General features: G+C 43.2%; 1 protein-coding gene across 2 annotated transcripts; it reads left to right on the plus strand.

Annotated features, from left to right (window-relative positions):
- NIPSNAP2 (nipsnap homolog 2) lies at positions 1-26,469 on the plus strand. Of its 2 annotated transcripts, XM_070461255.1 has the most exons (10): positions 4-200; positions 9,470-9,609; positions 9,692-9,737; positions 12,597-12,691; positions 13,027-13,097; positions 13,904-14,044; positions 15,205-15,236; positions 19,991-20,085; positions 24,096-24,179; positions 25,326-26,469. In XM_070461255.1, exons 1-10 carry the CDS (start codon positions 109-111, stop codon positions 25,388-25,390), a joined length of 861 nt encoding a protein of 286 aa, XP_070317356.1. In that variant the 5' UTR covers positions 4-108; the 3' UTR covers positions 25,391-26,469. The 2 variants fall into 2 exon arrangements, with proteins under 2 accessions (XP_070317357.1, XP_070317356.1); XM_070461256.1 differs by lacking the exons at positions 9,692-9,737; positions 13,027-13,097 and having other exon boundaries at positions 1-200.

A 26,469-nucleotide genomic window follows, 5' to 3' on the forward strand; every position in this document is an offset into this window, starting at 1 on the left:
CCGCCTCGGCGGGCCCGGCCGGGGGAGGGGTCGCGGCGGCCGTGGCGGCGGAGGCGGCGGCGGCGTCAGCGGCGGCCCGGGTAGTGGGAGCCGAGGTGCCGGAGCAAGATGGCGGCGCGAGTGCTGCGCGCCGGCGGAGCGGCCTCAGCCAGCGGCTTCCTGCGGCGGGCCAGCCCCGGCAGCCTCCTGCCCGGGCTCCGGTGAGCAGCGCCGCCCTTTCCGGGAGCGGCCGGGGAGGGGCCGCTGCGGGGCGGAGGGCGCGGGATCCCTGGCGCGGGTCTCCGCCCCGGCCGCGTTCCCCACGGGGCCGGGCCGCCCGGGCTACGGGGCGGCGGGACCGGGGCCGCGGTCGGCGCAGCGGGGCAAGCCGGAGCCTCGGCGGGGTCCGAGCGCCTGTCCGGCCGGCCGGGCTCAAGGTCATGGCGAGAACGACGCTCGGCGCCGAAGCCACGTCCGCGCGCCGAGCCGGCCCGGCCTGGGGGACCTTGACCCGGAGCGGTGGCCGAGCGGCGGGCGCGTGGCTGAGGCTGCAGGCCTTCAACTTGGCCCCCGGGGCTCCGGCCGGACCGCCCGAGACCGCTGCTCGCCCGCGCGAAGCCTCAGTGTCAGCATCGCACGTGGCAGTAGAGACACCCTCACGTCCTGGGTTGTTGGGAGGAAGAAAATAAAATAACGCATCGTCCGGGGTGAGCCCTCAGTGGAGGTCAGGGGAGTGGTAGTGAAGACGAGTATTTAAAAGTAGGTAGCGGACCAAAAAGTATGGACAGTTATCAGCACTGAGTCGGCGTGGGGTTCATGTTTAAACTTTTTTTTCTAACCTCATTGGATTCAGTGTTCCGTTTTCTGAATCCATCCCTGACATCACCATTCCCCGTTTTCCCAAATTGAAAAAGCAAAGCCCGTACGAAGTTGCACGTCAATTTGCTGACTCGGTGTCTTTCTGTTAGGTACTTTGAACGTTTATGTTTTTGTTTGTTGATTAAACAATGAGCCCGTAGAAAATACAGTTGACACTTAAAAATGAAAGAGGGAAGGAGCTAGCTACCTGTTGTTAATGCGGGCCAGCTTGATTCTGATATGGTTTATTTAACGTAATCCTGTAACAATCTTAAGAAGTTAATAGGATCTGCATTTTAGAGAGGAGAAGGAACCTCAGAGAACTTGAGACACGTGGCTGGAAAAGGCATTTGAACCCAAGTTTGTCAGGCTTCAGGCCCAGTACCCTTCCTGGGACTCATGCTCAAGTTATGTTTCACAATTTGTTATTGTTTCCAAGTTGATCACCAAGTCGGCCTCCTTTTATCTTTATTTTGTTATTTAGTATCTCCTGTTGCTTTTTTTCACACAAGTGATAAAAGCCCGTGAAATTGATATTTTATTCTTGACAAAAAAGACAGCTGACACTGAGTGTTCACCTAAAGTGCCCAAGATCCCTTTAAGCTTGTAAACTGCAGAACTGGACCTGGTACCCCCACTTCCTGGTGGGACCAGTGCTCTTGACACTGCAGTCTTTGTCTATATCCAGGGTCCTCAGTACCTTCTGACTCTGTACAGGGCTCTAGTCTGCCTTAACTGTTGGTGTTCTGATCTTTAGGACTCAGTATTGTTGTTCAGTCCTGTCCAGCTCTTTGCAAGCCCATGGACGCAGCACACCACGCACCCGTCCTTCACTGTCTCCTGGGGTTTGCTCAGATTCACGTCCATTGAGCCGGTGATGCTATATAACCATCTCATCTTCTGCTGCCCCTTCTCCTTTTGCCTTTAGTCTTTCCCAGCATCAGGACTTTTTCCTTCATTGGAAAGGACTCAGTCCAGACCCAGTGAATTCACTGATTCTATCAGATACTGAATGTATACAGTGTCACTGAGGCTCTGTCGACTTGAGCATAATAGCGCAGGTTGCTTTCCCCAGGAAGCCACGGGGAAAACCCTTGTAGACTTACAGAATGAGGTAGGTGCCCTGGGGGAAACTCAGGGAACCTCCCAGCCAAAGTCTTGGAAGGCCTCTTTGAGAAGGTGACATTCGACTTGAGACCTGAAGGATCAGTGGCCATGAAGGCACCAAATGGGAATAGGAGAGCATGCTGGGAAACCCCAGAAAAATCTAGGAGCAGCAGTGAAGACAGGGAACAGGTGGCCAGGATCAGGGATGGATAATTCCAGGCCTTACAAGCCATTTTGAGAGCTTGGATTTTTATACTGAGAGCCATGGAAAACATTTAAAGGTATACACTCGAGTGTGACGTCATCTGATCTATATTTTTAAAAGATCAGTCTGACTTTGAAAAGGGGACCACATCAGGATGATGGTCAACTGGGCAGATCCTGGTGCCATTCACCGAGAGTCAGCTGTTCCCACGGTGAGCGTGCCCACTGCATGCCAGGGAGACATCAGTGAATAAGGCACACAGGTACTTGCCATCTGGGAGACTGCTGGTCATTCAGAGAAGGAGGGACAGATTCAGGGAGGGAAGGGGAGGGTCCAGGGCAGTTCTGAACCTGGTGATGCTAGACAGGCTGTGAGCTGTTCAGACAGAAAGGCCCAGTAGGCAGTTGTATGACTCCTCCGCGAGATGTCTGACCCGCATTTGAGAGTCGTGAGCACATAGGACTCCAAAACGTTAATAGATCCATGGGTTTCAGTGTACTCTTTGATTGACATTTTTTATAATAAAATGCTTTTTTAAACTATGGGATTGGGTGCGATTGCTTGAGGAGTGTGGATAGAAAAGAGCTGAGAAACAAACCCTGGGACATCTGGTCGTTTACAAGCCGGACACTGGAAGGAGAGGCAGCGAGAGAGCCAGAGGGGACAGCCGTGAGGTCATTGTTATGGGTCAGTGCCCGGGCAGGAGGTATTTCAAAGACAGAGTGGGTCAGCTGTGCCAGATGCTGGTAAAAGGTTAAGATGACAGAAGAAAACCGCTTACCAGCAGGGTATTGTGGGTGACTATGCAAGAGTGGTTTCAGGGGGAAGGCGGAAGTGTTCCTGGGAGGCCTGTTTGCCACACACATCTTAGCGCTGCTCAGTGCCAGGCCCCCCGCTCAGCTGCATACTGAACTTTCCCCCAGGCCCTGGAAATGACCAGGCGTGGAAACTTAACTCATCTTCCTCCTGCTAATCCTGCTTGCTCCTTCTGGGCTCGCTCTCCCCGCTAAGGGAACATCTTCCACTGAGTGCCCCAGGCCAGAAACCAGAAGATCTTCCCCATGCCCTTCTGCCCCTGCTCCCGCCCATCTAGTCAGGTGCCAGACCTGTTGATTCTGCCTCCGGCATGTCTTGACTCTGCCTCTGCAGGAACATGCCCCTAGCCCAGCTGCGCGGCTCTTGGCTAGGTTCCTGTGAAGAGTGTGGACGTGAAGCCATTGGTGAAGGGGCAGCTGGAGAACTCTGAGCAGGACCGTCTCTTGCTAGAAAGATCTCTATGACGTCAACCTTGCCCGGGTCCTCATTCCTCTTCCCTTCCACCCCACCTCCACCAAGAAAAGGTGTAAACAACATTTTAGGAACCATTGGGGATATTTTAATATGAAGTAGGTATTAGATATTATAGGATTACTGTTTTCCTTAGATGTGACATTATTAGAGATTCAGTTTGTCCTTGATCTTAGGAGCTGTGTGCCGAAGTATTGAAGGATGGAGTAGTATAATGTCTGCACTCTGGTTTCATATGGTTTGGTAAAAATAAACAAATACACATAAAGACTCAGAAGGATAAAATAGTCATCATCTTTCCATCTAGATGAAGGGCATAGAGGTCTTTATTGTACTGTTCTTTCATTTCTGTGTTTGAAGTTTTTTAGAATGAAATGTTGGGGACAGCTCTCTCTAGCAGCCACGGTGAAGACAGATTCACTGGGATTCCGGGGGGAGGGGGGCGTTGGGTGGTGGAGAGGGGAGTCCGATAGCTTCCTTTTTAAGGCAGAACTCTTCTCTGGATCCAGTCCTTCGGCCTCCCCTCTCCCCCTCACCCCTGCCATATTCACACACTCCTGGCTTTGGCAGCAGGTAGAGTTCTGTTTCCGAGAATGTCCATCCTCCCACCGGCAGCAACCTGACAGACTGCTCCCCGTCTTCCAAGTCCGGAGCTCAACAAGTGTCTCCCCAGAGAGTTGGTCCAGCTCAACAAGTGTCTCCCCAGAGAGTTGGTCCATGTCTCCGTGAGGCCGACCTTCCGCTGTCGCTGCCACACCCACCACCTCCATCTCCACCGAGGGGCTCCTTCCTGCTGCTTTGCACTGTGATTACTTCTGTCTGCCTGCTTCCACGGCACAGCAAGCTCTATGAAGTCGGGGCCGGGTTTATTCCTCAGCCTGGCACGTGCAGTGCGTAATCAGTAAATGCCGGTGATGAGGTGACCAAAGCCCTTTGCACCACTGCTTCCTCATCCCATGGTCTCCATGTTAAATGTATTTCCCTTCTGTAATTTGCTCCAACTGAACCCAAAACTATCTTCCACACCTAATCAGGACCCAAGTCTCCTCCTCTTCACCTCAGGAGTTTTTCCTTTTGTTTGGTTGGGGTTTTCTTTTAATTTTTTGCCATGCCATGCAGCTTGTGGGATCTTAGTTCCTGAACAGGGATTGAACCCAGGCCCTTAGCAGTGAACAGAGTCCAAACCACCGGACTGCCAGGGAATTCCCAGGAGTATCTTTTGAATGTATTCTTTCCCCTTCATCCCTCCTGTCATCGTCTGAACCCAGGATCATCCTTTGGTCTGTCCAGCAAGCATCGAATGCCCGGTCCTGCTGGGTGCGTACCCCGTACTTTCTTCCTGCTGCCCACCCACCTCACCACTGCCAGGCTGCTTTTTACTCCTAGATCTTTTCTGAAAACTTGCTGACATTGCCCCATGTATAGGATAGAGCCCAGCCCTCCCTGTCCCCTGCCCCGCCTTGCCTTCCCATTGTCCCCCTCAATGTCCTCCCACTGCGTTCTCTTGCCTTCCTGAATGCTTTGCTGTTCCAGAAATATGCCACATGGCTTCACGATTCCATACCCCTGGACACGTTGTCCTATGACTAGAATTATCACCGGCTTCGTGCACCTGTCTTGCCTGTCCTCCAAGACGAAGCCGGAGTCCCTGCCCCGAAGTCCCTCCGGCTCCTTGCCGGCCAAGGCCAGGACGGGTCACTCCCTCAAGTTCCCACAGTGCCTGCGAGTCCACGGCATCCATGACCGCTCTGTGTGTTTACTAATAGGTTTTTCCCCTGAGACTGGGCAGAGTTAGCATCTGTTCATCTTTGTATCCACTGAGCCAGGCCCTCAATGCTTATTCTGTTTAAAACCTAGTGTTTGGGGGAATTCCCTGGAAATCCAGTGGTTAGGACTCTTACCTCTCACTGCCAAGGGCCCAGGTTCCAATCTCTGGTCCGGGGTCTAAAAAAATCCCACAAGCCCTGCAGCTTAGTCAAAAGAAATAATAGTAAATTAATAAAAGAAGATGTTTGGTTGGATATGCTGCCCCCTACCCCACACTCCGTAAAGTACCACCTGACCCGTATATGATGGTGTAAAAACAGCTGATCACTGTTTGCTGCTCTCAGTCAAGAGCCAGCCCAGGCCTTGCAGTGCCAATGGCTGTTGGCCTGGCTCCTTCAGCCCACTGCCGTGGCTCAGTGAGGTGGCCTGGGCACCCGGGGCAGCTTCAGTCACCTGCCGCTTGAAAGATTTCAGAGGTCAAGAGTCATTTGGCACTAATGCTGAGTCATACTGCCTTTCATTTGTCAAGACAATTGCCACCCAACTTTGACAAGTAAACAGCACGTGGGTTCTTATGTGTGTCCCGTGATGTTGACTGTTTCTTATTACGTTAATCTTAGTTTACAAAGTGTTGTCATAACCCTTACTTCATCTTACCCATCCTAAAGTAAATCCCTTTGGTGGTAAAAATCTGGAACAAATGCTTACTTGGGAGATCCGTGTGGGTGAGGTGTCCCTTATCAGTGAAAATATTTTGAACTTTATAGTTAGATCTGGGTTCATATTTTTTATCTTGCCACTTCTTAGTTCAGGTTGAATAATAATAACTTCTGGGGTCCAGTCCTTAAAATGCAATAGTAACCTACCTTGTTAGATTGTTCTGGGGATTAAATGAGAAGACATAGACAAATTGTCCAGAGCTTGACAGGAAGTCTGTGCTTATTAACTTGTAATCCCCTTAAATTCTAAAGAGGAAGGGAAGAATTACTTCAGAATTTTTTCCCCTCCAGATTTAGCCTGTCAATAATTCTTTATTATGCTCTTATTTTACAAAGCATTAAATACACTAGGAGTTAAATAGCGATATATGTGTACATGACATATGCTTGTCTATGTACTTCTGGAAGGATTCATTAAGAACTGTGAGTAGTGCTTACCTTGGTGAGTTACTTCTTTTTTTTTTTTTTTTTCATTTATTTTTATTAGTTGGAGGCTAATTCAAGTGAGTTACTTCTTAATGAAGTTCCTTAGTACTGATGTTTTCAGAAACTTCCATTGTATCTCTTTCCTAGTTTTTCATAATTGTTATTCCTAAAGTCTTAAAATTCATTTAACCAAAACATATTTTTAAACACAATTTCTGTTTAGTAAATTGGAAATCTAAAATTAAAACTCGAGGAACTATACAAAGTCCTGCTCACAAATATTAAAACTTTCTACTTTGCATATCACTAATTTTTTATGCTTGCCATTTTGCTTCATGATATTATTTAACCCAGTATCCTAAAACGTGGTGTGTTTAAAATACTTTAAACACGGGACTTCCCTGATAGAACAGTGGTTAGGACTCAGCGCTTTCACTGCATAGGACCTGGATTCAGTCCCTGGTTGGGGAACTAAGATCCCACAAGCCATAGGGTAGGGCCAAAAAAGAAAGGAAAATGCTTCAAGCAAACTGACAAAATGTTTTTATTTTTGCTGAAATGAATTTTACCATGACTCATTGGAGAACTGCCATCTTCAGAATTAGTTTATATAATTAAAGAATGAATTGAAAACAGAGATAAATACCATATGATTTTGATTTTTACTAAAGGGCTAATACTTAAGGGCTTCCCTGATAGCTCAATTGGTAAAGAATCCGCAGTGCAGGAGACCCGGGTTCCCAGGTTCAATTCCTAGGTCGGGAAGATCTGCTGGAGAAGGGATAGGCTACCCACTCCAATATTCTTGGGCTTCCCTTGTGGTTCAGCTGGTAAAGAATCCACCCGCAATGCAGGAGACCTGGGTTCGATCCCTGGGTTGAGAAGATCCTCTGGAGAAGGGAAAGGCTACCCACTCCAGTATTCTGGCCTGGAGAAGTCCATGGACTGTAGTCCATGGGGTTGCAAGGAGTCACACAACTGAGCAACTTTCAAAGATCTAATCGTTTTTATATATAACTTTTTTTCGTTTTTTAAAGTAGTTTTAAAAATAATTTTTAAATCTCTGACCATTAATCAGGTACTGTCCTACATGTTTTAAGTGTGTTAAATGTGTACTTATTTAAAAATATACAAGAGAGGTATTTCCCTGGCTCAGTGGTTGAGACTTCCCCTTCCAGTGCAGGGGGTGTGGGTTCAATTCCTGGTGAGGGAACTAAGATCCTACATGCGTTATTTTATTTAAAATACTTGCCCTTTTAACTTAAAAATTGTTATTGAAGTATAGCATACAGTCAAGAAAGTACACAGATTCTAGATTTATAGCTTAATGAATTTTTCCCAGTATAAACACAACCATGTAACCAGCACCCACGTCAAGATACAGGACATCACAAGCCCTCAAAGCCCTTCTTGTGTCCCTTTCGGTGAGCTCTGTCAAGGGTAACACTACCCTGACTTCTGACATCTTGGATTAATTTTGTCTGGTTTTGAACTTACGTATCTGGCTCTTCCACTCAGTGGAAGAGTAGAATTTTATGTGATGTGTGAATTGTAATTCATTCATTCTTTTTTTTTTTTTTGCCACGCCATGCAACATGTGGGGTCTTAGTTCCCCGACCAGGGACTGAACCTTCAGCCCTTGCATTTGAGGTGCGACAGAGTCTTAACCACTAGACCACAAGGGAAGTCCCTACCAGGCTTTAATTTTTTAAATCTTTTCTCAGGTTATATATACCTATCTAGCTTACCCATAAAGGAGTTTTTAAACATGCACTTTTAGATATTTTAGCTAATGTTAAGTATAAAAATAATATATGTATATGGAAAATTCACAGAGTGCAGAAGGTTAGCCAGTGAAAAGGAAAACTCACTCCTCACACCCCAAGCCCAGTCACATAGCCTGGATGTCCTCACTATTAGCATTTCACTGTGCGTGTGTATTTATGGCACTGTTCTGGGCCTGCTTTCTCCACGGAACTCATCTCAGATACCAGCATGTCAGTGCGTGTAGGTGTGCCTCATTCTTTTTAATGACTGCATTCTGTCCTGATTTTGGATCTGCCTTGTTTTATCTGACCAGGCCCCATTAATGGAGTCCAGATTGCCTTTACCAGGAACAAACTGGAAGGCAGTAAGGAATGCTCTCCTGCATTCAGCTGTGTGCACTTGTCTAAATATAGCTGCCCTTCGGACATAACTGCAAGTACAGCCCTTAGGCCAAAAGGCCTACACAGTTTGCATTTTGCTGTAGATAAATGCCACACTGCCCTCTAGGGAAGTCACACAAATCTGTGATCCCACTAGCAAGTATATGGGAGTTAAACACTCAGCTCAAATTTCACTGGTAAAGTGTTGCTTGTTAGTTCAGTCAGATTTATCATCACTCCAACAGTGTGTACAGTAGAAGTTCAGTTATAAGATGAAAATTAGCAAGTCATTTATATGTTCATGAGGTTTATATTCTTAAGTTTTTGTGAGTTAAAAATCTTGACTCTAGGGGTAAGATAATTTTTTTAAAGAAGGAATTCATGTCACTTTCTCCGTATATTCCTTTTCACATTTTTTATTGTGGTAAATTACATAAAACATTTGCCATTTTTAAGGGTACAGTTCAGTGGCATTAAGTATATTCACACTGTTGTATAATTGTCACTGTTATCTACCTGCAGAACCTTGTCATCTTCCTCACCCACTAATATCTCCCCATTCTCTCCTCTGCCCCTGGAACCTACTGGTCTACTTTCTTTCTCTGTGAATTTGACTGTTCTCAGTTTCCAAGTGTTTTTCCTATGTTGAAAATTTTCCTCGGAGGAGGGAAGAACACAGTGGGACTCGTGGAGATGCACGTGAGGATTCTCCGAGGATTGCCGAAGTTCCTTTTCTCACACTTTGCTCCTGCGTTCAGAGTGCACACGGTTGGCGTGGAAAGTGGACACATGATATCTCAAGTTCTAGAGCAGGGCTTCGAATGTGTGCCCAGGGCATGTTTGCTGATGGATTGATGAGTTTATGAAAACGGTGTGCCACGCGCTGCCACCCAAAGACCCTGACATCTTTGTACCTCTGATTAAACTCAGATTTTTTTTTTTTAACTCAAATTTTTGCATTTGTGATTCCGTAGGAAATTGACATCTTCCAATAACAGACCTCGAGAGGACAGCTGGTTAAAATCCTTGTTTGTCCGGAAAGTTGACCCAAGGAAAGATGCTCACTCTAACCTCCTAGCCAAAAAGGAAACCAGCAGTCTGTACAAATTACAGTGTGAGTCCTAGGTTTGCTATCTTCATAGTTAACGTTTTTCCCTTGGTTCATAAGTTTATCGTTGAATTTTCTTTTGTTTCAGTTCACAATGTTAAACCGGAATGCCTAGAAGCATACAACAAAATTTGGTGTGTATACCAAACTATCCTTTACTTGGGGAAAAGTAATGATTTTAATATTTGTTGGTTGCGCTAACCCTTGATAGCAGAACGAGATCTTTCTTGCCTCTTCTTAAAGCTGAACATTGAGAGGCTCTTAAGTTGAGCTCTGTGTGGGGTTACCAAGGGCATTCTGATTTTAAGCACTGGTTAACCGAAGTCTGCATAGACTGTCAGACTTTGGAATGTTACTAGACTTTCAGGTTGCAAGGAACCTTGCTAGTCTGTGCAGTCCAGCTACTCATCCAGGGCTTGAGTCTTTTCTGGAGTCCTTCCTGACACTGTTCTCAAATACATTCATAGGCTCCATCTCTGGACAGCTCTGAACATTGAGAGTTAGATTGCACGTCCCTGGGACTGCCCCTATTTCCAGTTTTACGCCGAAATACCCCTGCAATGTGAGAGCCCTGTATGATTTCAGTAGAGCTGCCATTTCTTTCAGTCTTCCATCTGCCTGGGTTCAGATCCATTCAGCAGATTCTTAGAGTGATGTGAAATCCATATACTCTTATAGAATTTGTAACTTTAAGACCAAAGAGAATTAAGTGTACCAGCTCTTAAGTTAATAGAAATAGCAGTTCAATGATCAGTTGTCTGCTAACATGATTTAAAAGCACTTTTTAAAAACCATTCATATCTACTGCTTTCATGAGAAAGCAAATGATTTTGTTACCATAATGAGCCTAACTTTCAGAAGCAAAAAAAACTGTTGTTGTTTTATTTTTGGAGGTGGGTCTCAAAAGGTAACATTAGGGTAGTTTCTTGCTCACCTCGGCACTGTTCTCTTTATTTAAAAAATGACCTAAAACAAAGCAGATGGTTTTTCTCTAACCCTCTTTTCATAAGATGAAAATTTTCTGTATGCTTATATTTCCCCAGATTATCTTTCCTGTTCTGTTTTTTTTATCAGTTCATCTCCTGTCTCAGATTCCTGCCCATCTACTCGTGTTTCTATTTGAAAGTCTTGTTCTCACTTCAAACTCAAAATGTAGAATCACCCCGCTCCTCCCGCTTCCCCATGTGTGAGACTCACTGCGGTTTTATTGGCTCTTGCCTTAGTTTGCTGTGACCAGTCCGTCGCTAAGGGCTGGGCGTCTTCATTTGACGTGCATTTTGCTTCTCTTTGCTTGTTGCCCTCTCCAGGCCGGCTGAGGCCCATTTCCAGGTAGCCCTTTCTGACTGCCTTCCTGGGCTTGAAGCTGCACCGGTGCCTCAGACCTTCCCTCCCCACAACCCACTGCAGTCCATTACCCAAAAGTTTGTCAAATTGGTCTGCTTGAGTTCTTTTCTCCTTCATCCTGTTTGTTTTCCTTTTCTCTGGAACTTTCAGCAGCAACCTGTTTCCAGTACATAAAGACTTAACACCTGCCTGGTTTTTAGGGGCTCCAGTAATGCGGTTCTGCCCAACCCATCCAGTTCTGGTACTAGGGTTAGCTACCTAACAGCCCCGATTCACGTCAGTCATCTGTGCAGGCTTCCGTCAGCCACACTTGCTCCAGTGCTGGGTTCTTTACTTCCTGCTCGTGTCATATGGCAAAAAGAAAACCCACTTGTTTCCCTAACATAATCCATCTTTCCCGATTTCCGTCAATCCCGTGTTACTTCTGAACATTCATGGGTCATATATCAAATAGATTTAATATCTGGTCTTAATTGTAAAAGTAAATGCTACCCTTCAAAAAATAATACATGGTTTGGTCATTGTACTTGGTCAGAAAGACATTTGAGTTTTCAGTTAGTTAGACATAAGACCATTCAGAGCTTTTCTCCATTATCCAGTCACATCCACCCCGTCTTAGGGCCCCAACATCGAGTGATGATCACTAGCTTAATATCACCTGATGTCAGCAAATAATCTGAACAGTTTCCATTTCTGACCCTTGATATCTTTTTGTACCCATTGTTGGATCTGTATTGTACTTCTTCATCTTAATTTTTCTACTCAAAAAAGCGTGCAGGTTTTAGCTTTCCTCTTGGTATGATTCAGCTATGCCTCTTCCCTCTGTCTTTCCCTGTCCATTAAAATCTGTACTGTGGGAGGGTTTCCGTGGGATGAGGCCCTGCCACCTCTGCTAGCTAACACCCTGCCCTGACCACGTGTGATGGACAGCAACAGCCTGGGCACTGTTTCCAGCGTGGCATTCTGCGATACCTTTCACATCCCCTTAGCTGGTTGAATTGGGTAGAAACCAATTTGTACTTCATGTTGTGTCTTTCGTTTGGATTCTCCTGCACCATGGATGCCCTTTGGGATCGGTGGGGTGGAGGTACTTCCAGACTCTGTTGTGTTTCAGCTTCATCTTCTTCCTTAAAGCCCGCCCGTCTCTGCCCCTGCTTCCTCTGCCTCTCAGGCCGCTTCTGTCATCTCCCCCATCCTCAACATTACTTTCATCTCTTTCTTGCTTCTCGCACGTTCTTTTCCCATTACTCTCATCCGTCCTATCTTTGGAACTACCAGAACTTAGCTTTTATACATATCACCGTTCCTAAGTGCTTTTTTCTCCTGAAATGATGAATAATAGACTCATAGTTGTGGAATTCGGGGACCTTTGGCTCTTTATCATTTTTATCAATATACTTGAGTTACTTACCACTGTTCTAGATAGCTGGGTTATCAGTCACCTAAGCATTTGATAACTGGGCCATTAGGGTTTTACAACAGAATTCAGCTAAAAAGGTAATTCTGTCGTTTGTTGCATCATAAACGTATTCTGAGGTCAGTTGTCAGAAGACAGAGTAGATGACCTTTTCCTATTATTGACCGTGTGTTATCCACCTGATGTAATTTTGTTGCTTGTTTAATTAGTGTTGCTCTTTCTTCTCTTTAAGTCAAGAGGTGTTGCCAAAGATTCATGAAGATAAACATTACCCTTGTACTTTGGTGGGGACTTGGAACACGTGGTATGGCGAGCAGGATCAAGCTGGTAGGAAGCAGAAGTCTTTGGAATAAACACTTGTTCCTTAAGCCTTTACTGTCATCACTTAAATGATTTTCAACTTAGTGCTTGTTTTTATAATCAAGGTTTTCCAAGTCTTTGATCTAGCGTTATGGTTGAAGTAGTTTCTCAGTAAATCACTGCAAAAACTCCTTTTTGATTATTTTTCACATTTGAATCTATTATAGAAACTTTACGGTATAACTCAGGCCAACACACATTACAGTTTTATACTGTATTAACACTAAGCATATCTGGAATATTTTCAAGATCAGAGTATCATAAAAGTCTAAATGTACGTTATCTTTTAAAATATATTTCAGTTCACCTTTGGAGGTATGAAGGAGGCTATCCAGCCCTCACAGAGGTGATGAGTAAACTCAAAGAAAATCAGGTAATAATTTTGAAAAATATTTGCTTTATTCAGACTATCGATATAGTAGATGTTAGTACAGAATTAAATGACTCTTTTCTAGCATCAGTTTTTGTAAGCAAACTGTTGGTTTTTGGTAGTAAAGATTTTATTATTTGGTTTCTTGCAGTTGTATTTGAACAGAGTCATCAGTTATAATACTATTAGAATAACAGTTCTTATTGTAAAAGTCAGTTGTACTTTGAAACTGATAGGCTGGTACTTTGAAGCCAGTAAGTTAGCCTAGTCACCATAGTCAGCCTGAGTTACCTAACACATACCTGCTTTATGAACTGCCAACCACATATTCACCTTGGGCTGACTTTGCTGTTCTTCCCTCCCTTCACTAATAGAAAAGTGTTCATGGAAAAATTCTACCAGCTTAACATTATTAGAGAAGAAAATGTTTTGTGTAGATTCCCTTTCCCTATATAAGTGGCTTTTAGATTATCTGATGTTTTGAGGTATCCATGTCATCTGCCTTAAAATGCTGTCAAACACTGTCAGGACGACCTAAAAACATAGGAAATTAAATTTGTTTCCATTGTCATTTAAATAATCAAGATGACTGTGAAGTTTGTTGTATAAACCTGGACACTTTTGAAAGTGAAAGGGAATGCTAATAGCCATTATGCTGACTCAACAAGATGTGAACTGGGACTGTCTCAAGCCAAGGGACCCTGTTTATAATAGTATTCTACTAGAAGAGGAACATACATGTTACTCGGGTAGGTTTATATTGTATATAAATATTAGCAAATCTCATGAGCGCCTTTGTTCACTCAAAGGAATTTTCAGAATTCCGTAAGGCAAGAAGCAACATGCTTCTCTCGAGAAAGAATCAGCTGCTGTTGGAGTTCAGTTTCTGGAATGAACCCATCCCACGGTCAGGACCGAACATATACGAACTCAGATCCTACCAGCTCCGAGTAAGTCCTGGAGTAGGAGGTCACCACGTCCCCTCGTTCTTGTGTGCAGCAGGACACACACGCCTGATGTTGAGAGCAGTCACTGGGCATGTGTTCTGTGATGTGTGCTTGGCTCATTTTCTCCCCTGTCCAGTTCATTTTCTCCCCTGTCCAGTTCTTCTCCTCATTTCCTTTTTTAGTTTGTTTGGTTTTTTTTTTTTTTTTTTTGCTGTGCAGTATGTGGGATCTTAGTTCCCTGACCAGGGATCGAACCCATACCCCTCTTCATTGGAAGCAGAGTCTTAACCACTGGACCACCAGGGAAGTCCCTTGTTTCTTTTTTTTTTTTTTTTTAATCTTCTTTCTCATTCTTTCTCTTCTGCTAAGCACATTTGTTTTTTATAGCCTTAGACATAAGAGAAAAGACCTAAAATGCAGGACCAGGTACATTATATAGCATCTATTGTCATTGAACTAGAGCAACTAATAAGCATGTGATTACGAATACATTATACAGCACTGTAAGAGAAAAGGGGAATAATATTTCTACAACTTTCTAGATGTTTCCCTGCTAGGACACAACTGAAAAAAAATGTCCAGATAACAGCATAGTTAAAGTGAAAACATATCAGTAGATCTCAGTGGTCTAACATTCAGTATTATACTGGGGGGAGGGCAGAAATCAAGGAATGTCTTTGTTAGGTTTACTTAAATTGAATTATTTTAAAATTTCACAGTAGGGACTTCCCTGGTTAGGACTCTGTGTTTCCACTACACAGGGCATGGGTTCAATGCCTGGTCGGGGAAGCAAGATCCCACATGCTTCACAGCAAAAAAATTAATAAATAAAAAACTAAAATTTCTCAATAAAGTCTGATAGGTACCAACAATTTAATCATGTTTTGGCCTAACTGATTTTCATAGCTATAACTGGATGACCTTAACTCTTAACCTTGTGTATATGTTGTCTCCTTAGATGAAGCCATAGGATTATTACTCCCACTATAGGATAGGTATGAACAGAGTGCATAATGTTGCTTTGTTATATTTTTTTACTTGTTAGATCTCACATTATTAAAAGTTAATTTTTTTGTTAGTCTCGTTATCTGATATTTTTCATGCTGCTGTTTCCATATTTCTTCATAGAAAAATTAACAAATGAAATCCAAATCTCTTTTCAGCCAGGAACTATGATTGAATGGGGCAATTACTGGTGAGTATATTACCAAATGATGAGTTTGTAAGTCTTAGACTGATTTGTAAGTCTTAGAGTCTTTTACCCCATAGTGTTAATTCTAGAAATAAAATCTGGGGTCCATGCCACAATTTTATATTAGACTGTTGCTTTGTTTGACATATTTGTATTATGAGATTTTTCAAACAAGTACAAAACTAGAGAGAATAATACCACCAGTCCCCCTTCCTTCCCCCTATTGCTTAACTTCAGTAATTATCAACACATGGCCAGTCTTGCTTAAGTCTAAATGCCCCACCCAGAGTATTTGAAAGTAAATCCCAAACAACATAACATTGCATCTCTGGGTATTTAAGTGAGCATATATCTCCCAAGAGATAAGGACTCTCTATAAAACAAAACCCCAGTGGTACATGAGGTTATTTCATATTCTTGGATATTATCTTTTCTGAAATGTTGCTTTTGTCACATAAACAGGACACCACAATGATATAACTGCTTCCATTTTTTCTTCTTTTTTTAGTTAGCAAAATACCAGTTTTTCTATCTTGTAGATCTACAGATTCAACAGAATCCCAGTCAAAATCTCAGCAGACTCTAAAAATGCAAAGGACCCCAAAATAGCTAAAACAGCCTTGAAAAAGAGGAACAAAGTTGGGGGACTCACTGCTCAACTTCAAACCTGACTACAAAGCTAGAGTAATCAAGACAGTATGGTACTGACCTACAGACAGCATTTAGGTCAATGGAATAGAGTTGAAAGATAAGAAACAGATTTTCACGTATGTGAACAATTGGTTTTTGACAGATGTACAAAGGCAATTCAATGGGGACAGATAGTCTTTTCATCAAAGGGTTCTGAAACGTTGGCTATCCTTGCAGAAAGATGAATTTAGATCCCTACCTCATATTATATACAAAAATTAACTGAAAATGAATTGTAGACCTAGGTGTAAGAGCTAAAATATAACATTTTCAGAAGGAAACATAAGGGAAAATCTTTGTAACGTAGGGTTAGGCGAAGAGTTCTTAGATAAACACCAAAATCACAATCTACAAAAGAAAAAAATTGATAAATTATATTTCACCAAAATTAAAAAACTTCTGTGTGATTCAAAGGATACAATTTTAAAAATTAAAAGAGAGGTCACAGACTGAGAGAAAATTTTGCAAATCACATATCTGATAAAGGACTTATATCCCAAATATATGAGGAAATCGTACAACTCAATAATGAGAAGATGACCCAATTTAAAAATGGGCAAAAGACTTGTAAAAGCAGTTCTCCCAAGATATACAAATAGCCAAAAAGGAGATGAAAAGATGGTCAGCATCACTGATCAGAAGAGAAATGCAATTCAAAACCACAAATATATGCCAACCATCTCATGCCCTTTAGAAGGGCCATTATCAAAAGAACAGAGAATATCAAGTGTTGGCAAAGACACAGAGAAGTTGGGACCCTTGTGTAATGTAGGTAGGAATATAAAATGGGGCAGCCATCATGGAAAATGTTTTCTCATACAGCACTTCTTAAAAACATTAAAAATAGCATTATATCTGATGCAACAATCCTACTTCAAAAGAATTCAAAGCAGCATCTCTGAGAGATATTTGCACAGCACTGTTCATCACAGCATTCACAGAGGTAAGAGGTGGAAGGAAGGTAAATTTCCATCAACAGATGAATGGATACAAATGTTGCATGCACATATAGTGGAATTTTATGCAGCCTTTACAAAGAAGGAAATCCTGCCAATGCAGTTACCCTTGAGAACACTGTGCTAAGCAAAGTGAGCCCATTACAAAATGACAAGTACTAATGCAAAGTTTCTAAAGTAGTCAAAACCAAAGAAACAGAAAACAAAATGGTGGCTGCCAGGGCCTGGGTGGGCAGAGGGGAGTTGGTGCCTAGTGGGTGGTTTTAGTTTTACATGTGAAATGTGGGAGAGATGTGTTGCACAACAGTGTGTGAATAGACTTGGCCCCACTGGCCTGTACAGTAGGAAATGGTTGAGGTAAATTTAATGTCAGGTGCTTTCTACCACAATAAAAAATAAAATTGTAGAGTAAATTTGAAAAAAAAGTTAATAGGCAAAGCATTCAAATAGACATTTCCTCAAAGGAGCTCTTTGAACGCCTGATAAACATGTGAAAAACTGCTCGATGTCCTTAGTCACTGTGGAAATGCGAAGTAAACCACATTGAGAAAACTGTTCATACCCCCCAGGATGGCTGTAATTAAAAAGAATAACAAGTGTTGATGAGGTTGTCAGTGAATTGATGCCTTTATACATTGCTGGTGAGAATGTAAAATGGCACAGCCACTTTGGAACCGGAGAGCTATGACTTTTTATTTTCAGTTTATATATGTTCTCTTTTCTTGTTATGAAATTTATTGCTTTGGGCTTGATAATTTCTAAGATCTTTTTACCTCCAAAAACAGTTCTGGAACCTTTCTTTCTAATAACTCTTTTCTTCTTAGATCATCAAGGCTAACTAATACAAGATAGCGTTCCCTTTCATTTGAAAACTTAAGAAATACATATTTGATTGTATGCTCTTGTTGGGGGAGTGTGTAATTTCCTCGGTTCTGTCTTGCTGCAGCAAAGATTTGAAACGGAAAAAAAAAAAATTTGAAACGGTGGACCAGTGTTACAGCTTGGTTACAACTCAGTTTTATTTGGCAAACAAAGGATAGTACACCCTCAAGGTGTGAGGGCAGGCCACCCCCAAAGGAGAGGCCTTCCTCTTGACTTCCTCCTTTTTTTTTTGCCTCCTTTTGTCTCCTCCCCACTGAGCTTGCCCTATGCAAATTGGGCTAGCTAAGAAGGGAGCATGTTTGTTTCACCTGAAGTCTGCAGGTTTTCTTTTCTTCTGTTTTTGTGGGCTTTTCCTTTCTTTGTCTTTTAGCCACCACTGTTTTGTACTCCTTTTTCCTATTCTAACTCCTTAACATTCCCCCCTCAAGAGATGGGAGGCCCAATTCTTTGGGAATAGGGGCATCGAGGTTTCTCTGGCTACTTCCTGCTGAGCTGGGATGGTGAGGGGCATTGAGTCTCCCCCTCTTGGTAATCTAAGCCTCAGAGTGCTTATAGCGGTGTCCATCTAAGAGTGAGTGATATTTTCCGTGGTCGGGTGTAGTTTTATATATCTTTGTTGAACTGGCACTGCATGTTGTAGCTTGTTGACCTGGGCAGAGACAAAATGGGTTAGACAATTGATAATACGTGGAGCAATCAAAAGCAGCATCAGTGTGGTGATAACAGGGATTAGTAGGGGCATTAGCCAACCAAATTCCCCCCTGCCAGGAGAAGGGTCCCCCAGAGGGAGATTGTAGCCACCCTGAGAACTCTCCAGCTCGTTCTTTGAGATATAGGATCTGAATATCTTTCTTGAGAACTGTGAAACTTTCTTCAACTTAGCTGGAGGTATTTACCCAGAAACAACATGCCTCATTCATAATGGCTCAAGTCCCTCCTTGCTCAGGGATCAGGCGATCTGTCTCCTATCTATTTGGAGTATAATTCCTGACAAGCTGTGTTGGCTCTTCAGAGCTATCCTGAGAAAGCTTATCCCCAGAAACTTAATTTGGGGGGTGTTCATTAGAATGGCACTCATTTGTAGTCCTGAATAGGTATCTGCCCACCCCAAAGGAGAGGTCCCAGTCTGTCTTGGCGTCCTCCTTTTATACATTTTGTCTCTTCCCCCCTGAGCCTGTCCTATGCAAATTGGGCTAGCCAGGAGGGCTGTTTGACCTGATGTTCTCACTCCAGTCTTTGGATTTTCTTTTGTTTCATTTTCATAGGCTTTTCCTTTCTTTGTCCTTCAGCCACCACCATTTTGGATTCCTTTTTCCTGTTTTAACTACCTAACACTTTGATTATAGACATCATTTTATTAAGGAATTGGTGGGTGGTCTCCTGAAGTGTAGTAATTTAGTTGCCCACAGGACAGAATCACTCATTTCTATTTTTCCATGTTACTGAGACATGTCCAATGTGGAATCCACAGAGAAGTACTTAGTTTATTCTTCAGTTATTTTAAAAAATTATTTACAAAGCCCAGTTCAGCATGCAATTTATATTTTGGCACATAGGTAACTATTTAAGATGGTGATCTCCTCCTCTACATGCTTCTGATTATTTCCAGGCTAAGGCAAGTATGTTTTCTTTGCCTACTGAGAAAGTGGATGAGAAAAATTCCGAATGAAGTGAACAATCCTGAACATTTATCACTATGGATGAATATGGAGGGCTTTCCCCTCTTTGGGTTAAAATGCACACTATATTGATTTGCCTAATTTTAATAATTTACTAATCAGGTTTGTAATTTTGGGTGATGATTATGATCATGTAACACCTAATGTAAGGTTAAAGAAGTTAGCATCAGGGACTTCCCTGGTGGTCCATGATTAAAGACTCTGAGCTTCCAAGGCACGGGGTGCAGGTTTGATCCCTGGTCAGGGAACTAAGATCCAACATGCCATGCAAAATAAAATAAAGACATCTCCCATTTTTTAAAAAAATCAGGACTGCAACCATGTAACTCATGCTGTTTTTATTTTAATAGTTACAAATTACTCCACGTTTTACAAAAATTACTAATATTGCTACAGAAAGGTAGATTGACATCTGATGTACATTAACATAACTTTTGAATACATTCAATAATAAAGTATTCTTTGTTGCGAACAACTTGCGCTGAGAATGGAGGAAACTCACTTTGTTAACATACCTAACGCGGTATCTGAGCGTTGTTTTTTCTCGTAGGGCTCGCGCCATTCGCTTCAGACAGGATGGTAATGAAGCAGTTGGAGGGTTCTTCTCCCAGATTGGGCAGCTCTATATGGTGCACCATCTTTGGGGTATGTTTTTTTCCCTTTCATTTTTATGTTCCTGGGATTTCAGAATTCATTACTAAATAAGTTGTCCTAGCCTGTAAATCATACCTCCGGTCAGGAACCTGGAACACTGCAGCTGACCCAGATGTCCCAGATGGAAGGTAGGTGTTAGGCCCCCCAGCACAAAAGGTCCACAGTGAAGGGTCCCCAGACACGCAGCTCCTCGTGAGCTGGTGTGAGTGAGAGCAGGGCTGAGAGAGGTGCTGCAGGCCTTTCACAGGGCTTCCGAGCCTCCCTTTCTGAACATGCCCCAGCTCCCTCAGGGGCAGTCCCACACTCCACACAGAAAGATGTCCTCCAAGAGGGCCCATGACTGCCTCGGGTCTGGATCTGTTGTCCTCTGAGGCGTCTTCTCGCACCTTTCCCGTCTCCGCCCCCTTTGGTTTGACACCTTCTTTGGTGCCTTTCTGGGCCTGACTCAGATGTTCCTCATGCCCCGGTGAATGTCACTGTCCCCAAGCTCCCAGAGCCTGCTACCACATGCGTGGTCATGGTCGTGACTGTGTGTGTCCGTCTCTCTTGCTGAGCAGGAAGCGGGTCACAGCGGCAGCTTGGCTTATTCTGGGCACATTTGTAAGTAGTTATGTGTCACTCAGTCATGTCTGACTCTTTGCGACCCCATGGACTGTAGCCCACCAGGCTTCTCCATCCATGGAATTCTCTGGGCAAGAAATACTGGAGTGGGTAGCCATTCCCTTCTCCAGGGGACCTTCCTGACCCAGGGATCAAACCCAGGTCTCTGGCATTGGAGGCGGATCCTTTACCATCTGAGCTACCAGGGAACACTTGTAAATGGTTATCAACGTTAAAAAGATGAAAAGCCTGACTCATTTCCAAACCCTAAACCATATTAATTTGCTGAGGTGTGGGTTTGCCTTCTCTGGTCCTGCCGAGTGCTGCAGGGGCGTGCGCCTGCTGGGGCAGCTGGAGGCTCAGGGACAAGGTGACGTCTGCCAAGCAGACCAGTTAAGTATAACTTAACCTTTACAGGCTTGAGGTAGGGATGAGGTCGTTTTTATTGTGATTTTTTAGTGTATCATCTGTCCAGAGGATTTAAACTGAAAAGACAGGCCCCTCCCCTTCCCCAGCCTGGAGGGGCCTCTGAGAGCGGCCTCTAGTGAGTGAGCATGGGGACCGGAGGGTCTGGACCCCATCCTCTGGCTCAGGCCAAGGTCAGACTCGTGTCTACTCTCAGGCAGCACCCATCTCCACCTTCCTTTGTGTCTCCAGCCAGTGCCCCAAATGTCCACTGCCCACTTCCTACCTCATAGGAAAAAGTATTGAGATATGCAGAGATGTATGCTCAGTTGGCCACAACTTACCCTCACTTATCCATCTGTTTTAGAGAAAGAGAACCAACACTTACCAGGCACCTCCGTGTGTTGGTTATTTATGCACCATTCCCTTTAGCCCTGACAGCCACACACCAAAATGAGATACCATGACTCAGACGTGGTAAAGAAATCACCCCAGCCGCAGCTGTGGAGGAGCTGGGCCAGCCTCAGACGTCAGCCCGTCTGGCTTCAAAGCAGGTCTTCCCCCGGCAGAGCTCCCCTTCCTGTTACCCTCGCACGTGATGCCGGCCTTCCACTCCCACCACCAGCACCCCTCCTCCCTCGAGGACTTGCTGCGGCCACAGCTGCTCCACCACCCCATCCGTGGGCTCCTTCCCTCAGTATACGAACAGTCTCAGTGCCTCCCATCTTTAAAAGCCTCCCCAAACCCAGAAGTCCATTAACAGATGAACAAAATGTGGTTTGTGCAAATTCATAGAAACTGAACGTAGAATGGAAGGTACCAGGGGTTGAGGGGAGAAGGGAAATGGGAAGAGATGGTTTATAATGGATAAAGTTTTAATTGAGGCTGATAAAAAAGTTTTGGACCTGGATGATAATGGTAGTGGCACAATGTAATGTACTTATTGCCTCTGAATTATACATTTAAAAATAGTTACAATAGGGACTTCCCTGGCGGTCCAGTGATTAAGACTCCGCACTTCCACTGCAAAGGGAATGTGTTTGATCCCTGAACAGGGAACTAACATCCTGCGTGCCGCATGCTGTGGCAAAAAAAAATTTTTTTTTTTTAAAGAAAATAGTAAATTTTGTTATGTATATTTTATCCCCCCAAATTTGTTTTAACTAAGAAAATTTTTTAAAGAACACAGGCCTCTCCCACCTGTGTTCCCTCCAAGGGGGAGTCCCCACACAGTGCACATGGGGTGTGCCTGACCCCGAGAAGAAGACTGCCACTTGTCACCTGGATCTTAGCCATTTTCACCCGGGTCGTGAGAGGTAGAGGATTTCCTTTTCCTTCTGTTCTTCAGTGTCTTCAAAATGTTATGTAATCAATTTACACTCCCTTACTAGTGGGGAACTTTGGGTCAAATTACTCGGCCTGCAAGGTTAGGTCTTCTCACAGGGAGAAGGAAGACCCAAAACAGGACTAGAACTGAGTGGGGAGCCCTCCCGGCTCAGTGGTTGGAAGGATCTTGCCGGGCCGGGAAGCAGAAACCAAAGCACCCAGTGGGGTATCTGAATTGTACCCCCAGGACCCTGACCCTCAGCCCATGCCCTTCCCTCCACTGGAGGGCTTTTCTCTCCGGTTCCTGCATGTGGACAATGAAGTGTCGGTTTCAACCTGGAAGCCCCACTTGGTCACATCGTACCTTCCAGGGAGCTTTCCCTGGTCAGCTGTGTTTACCCTGTGGAGTCGCCTTGTTCTCCACTATTGTGAACACGGTCTCCCAGATCATTGCAGGGCCTTATAAATACTGCGTAAAATTGAATTTCCTATTGCTTATCTGTGGCCTGACAGTTTCTGGTTATGGATTTAACAAATTAATGAGGAAGTTCACTTGGTTGGTAAAGGCACATCTTGAATCCACTGGACTGTAAGCCTTGAGAGCAGATTGTTTTGCCTCTCCCACATGGCCTGACAATTCTACTCAGAATAACCAGCTCACAGCCCAGCTTAGTACTAAGTTCATGGAATATAGATGGTCCCTGACTTAACGATGGTTCAACTTAAAATTGTTCAACTTTATGACAGTGCAAAAGTGATCCACGTTCAGTAGAAACTTTGAAGTGTGAATTGTGCTTTTCCCCCAGGCTTTTGGTACACTCGCTCATGATGCTGGGCGGTGGCAGCGGTCAGCTGCGCAGTCACAAGGGTGAATAGCCAGTACACTCACAACGATTGTGGTTTTCGCTTTTTGTGCAGTATTCAGTTACGTGAGATACTAAACACTTGATATGAAATATACTTGGCATCAGATGATTTTGCCTAGCTGTAGGGTAACATGAGTGTTCTGAGCACATTTAAGGTAGGGAAGGACTTCCCTGTAGTTCAAACGGAAGGAATCTTCCGGCAATACAAGAGACCAGGGTTTGATCCCTGGGTCAGGAACATCCTCTGGAAAAGGGAATGGCAATCACTCCAGTATTCTTGCCTGGAGAATCCCATGGACAAACAAGCCTGGCGGGCTACAGTCCATGGGGTCACAAAGAGTCGGACACGATTGAATGACTAACACATAACACACACAAGGTAAGGGAGACTCAGCTGGGATGTTCTAGTGGATTAGATGTATTGAATGCATTTTCGATTTACAATATTTTTAGCTTATGATGGGTTTATTGGGATGTAACCCCATCATAGGTCGAGGAAGATATGTAGGCTGTTTGAGAAAACAAGACGAGCAGCTGAATCAGCACTTACTGGACATCCAGCTGACCCTTGAACAACACAGGTTTCGACCGCATGGATCTTTTTCAGTTGATACGCACAGTCCTATGCAACCCACAGCTGGTTAAATCCGAGGGTGCAGAGCCATGGATACATAGGGCCAGCAGTGGGACTTGAGCACCTGCAGGTCTTGGTGTTCATGGCGGGTCCTGGAGTCATTCCCCCACTGTACGAGTGGAATGTAGGGCATTATGTTTGGTTAATTCTTCTGTGTGGCTGTTTTTAAGCTTACAAGGATCTTCAGACCAGGGAAGATATACGGAATGCAGCATGGCATAAACATGGCTGGGAAGAACTAGTATATTATACAGGTAATATCTTAATAGGCATAAAGCATTTCATTCTTCTCATCTCATTGTTTTAATGTTCTTTCACCCTGAAGCTCATGGTGTATTTGAAAAAAAATAATGTGTTGCTGTCAGATGATGAATTGTAAGGTTGAGGGAATAGAGAAATAGTCATATTTTTCTTTGATAGTTACATGACTTTTTCAATAGAGAGTATTCATTCTTTCAAGTATACATGTTGTCTAGTACAGTTTTCAGATCTTTGTGTGTTGTAAATTTTACGTCATTACATTTTTTTGGTACATTTCTGTATTCTCTGAAAATTTATCATACCAATAAATTTTTCCTAAGCTTTCTCATCAAAACTGTTTATTCCCTAAAGCATTACAATTTAATACAGCAATTAAAAAGTAATTTTGAAAATTATTTTGATATTTAAACTTTCCATATGTACATGTGTATGCCTGTGTACATACATGTAAGCCTATACATCTGTGTATACTCATATGTGTATATATAATACATACACTATGAAATCCTAGTTGCTTGATTTTTAGAAGAAAACAGCCAGACTGAATGCCACCCAGTGACACCAATGCAGGTAATAAGTACACCCATGATGCACATCAGGTGCACTTAAGCCTGTACCCTACCAGGAAGACCAAAGAGTAGTTTGTTCTGGAAAATAACGGTTATCTTGTCTGTTAGTTCACATATATAACATAAGTCCTCCAACTGTGTGTGGCTTTGCTGCTTATTCTTACACTTTCATCGGGTCCCAAAGACATGTTTCCCCAGCACTGACAGCGTTACAGGTACAGTGTCTTGTTGCTGTATATAGGATACAGATTATTTGATTCTATATACATTTTAATTCAGTTCAAAGAGCCTTTTAAGAAAGCACCATTTTACTCACAATATAGACTTTCCTGATTTCCAACACATGAAATACATCTCCTGACAATATTTTAATGACACATTATAGGATGTCAGCTGATCTGTCATTAGCTTGTATATTTCTGCCCGAGACCAGTCCTAAGTATTCCAGTACTCTGATTTCAGGCAGCATGTCTTCTGAATGAATATCCTTGCAGCCTACTTGTTAGTGTGTATTTATTGCCATCTGTTTAGAAAACAGTGAGCCCCAGTGATTATGGCCCTTGTTTTCAGTCCCACTTATTCAGGAAATGGAGTCCAGAATCATGATCCCACAGAAGACCTCGCCCCTCCAGTGAAGCGACGGACTGGAGATGTGCCTACAGAAGTTTAGGTGACATGTGCTTGTCATCAGTCAACTTGAACTGTGTTACAGTGAGAGAGAAACACTGAAGTGTCAACTGCTGTATATAGCTTGTAAAAGACCTCTTTTCTTTAAAATTTATGCAATCACAGGACAGGAAACTGTTACAGTTCAGCTGATTGTAAAAGTGCGCTGTAGTCCTCTGAAATATCCCTAGGTTTGTCGAATGTACCGTATAATATTAACACCAAGCCACCTCTCCCCACCCCCCCCAGGAAAAGAGAGCCCAGTTGAAAATTGGAGTCATCTCCAAGTAAGAATCTAACCATGGGAAAAAAAAGTTAGCCATTTCTTTATAAAGAGCAAATCTGTTTTATAATTACAGATTTTTTAGACAGATTTCTTGTATCAGGAAGAAATATAAATTTCATCATGTTTCTGTAGCATTTTTTTCTGAGTTTCAGACTAACAAATTATAAGTGTACTCAATACCTGGAAATGTTTTGCTTCATTCTCATTTTTAATGTCAGCATAGTAAACTGTCATTACTGAGGGGGAAGTGGTTGATCAGTAATTCAGTCTCCACTTTATATATTGTGATGTCTTTATACACGAGGAAAAGATGGCTTGAACCTGTGTATCATATGTGACTTTGAAATGAACACCTTGAATAGCACTAATTTTTATTTGTAATATTTTTCTACAACAAAACGAGTAGCACTAGGAAAAGAGGTTTTATTTTGTAAACAGTCATCTGTGACCTGCATTTTAGTAAGCTCACAGCAGATTCTTCCAAGATCATGAATGGGGGGAGGGAGGTGTGCATGTTGAGATTTAAATTGACATAAAACTGCATACTTTGTCTAGCTCTGATTTTGTTTTTTAATAGTGCCAATTTTGTGACTGTAATCATGTGAAAGTCCTGTTGAAATGAAAAATTATGTCTGACCCCCAGATCAAAGAATTTATGTTAAAGTGTGAATAAATCTCATATCAAATGTCAAGCTTTTACATGTGAATGGTTTTCTCCAAGAACATATAAAAATTAATAAAAATCCTCTTAATTTTAACATA

The sequence above is a fragment of the Odocoileus virginianus genome, chromosome 33 (genome assembly GCF_023699985.2).
Source record: "Odocoileus virginianus isolate 20LAN1187 ecotype Illinois chromosome 33, Ovbor_1.2, whole genome shotgun sequence".
Classification (NCBI taxonomy): domain Eukaryota; kingdom Metazoa; phylum Chordata; class Mammalia; order Artiodactyla; family Cervidae; genus Odocoileus; species Odocoileus virginianus.

Excerpts from the sequence above, each read along its gene's own strand:
- NIPSNAP2 (XM_070461255.1), top strand. The coding sequence starts at position 109 with ATGGCGGCGCGAGTGCTGCGCGCCGGCGGAGCGGCCTCAGCCAGCGGC. Across the intron at positions 13,098-13,903 it reads GTAAACTCAAAGAAAATCAG|GAATTTTCAGAATTCCGTAA; the intron begins GTAATAATTTTG and ends GTTCACTCAAAG. Across the intron at positions 14,045-15,204 it reads TCAGATCCTACCAGCTCCGA|CCAGGAACTATGATTGAATG; the intron begins GTAAGTCCTGGA and ends ATCTCTTTTCAG.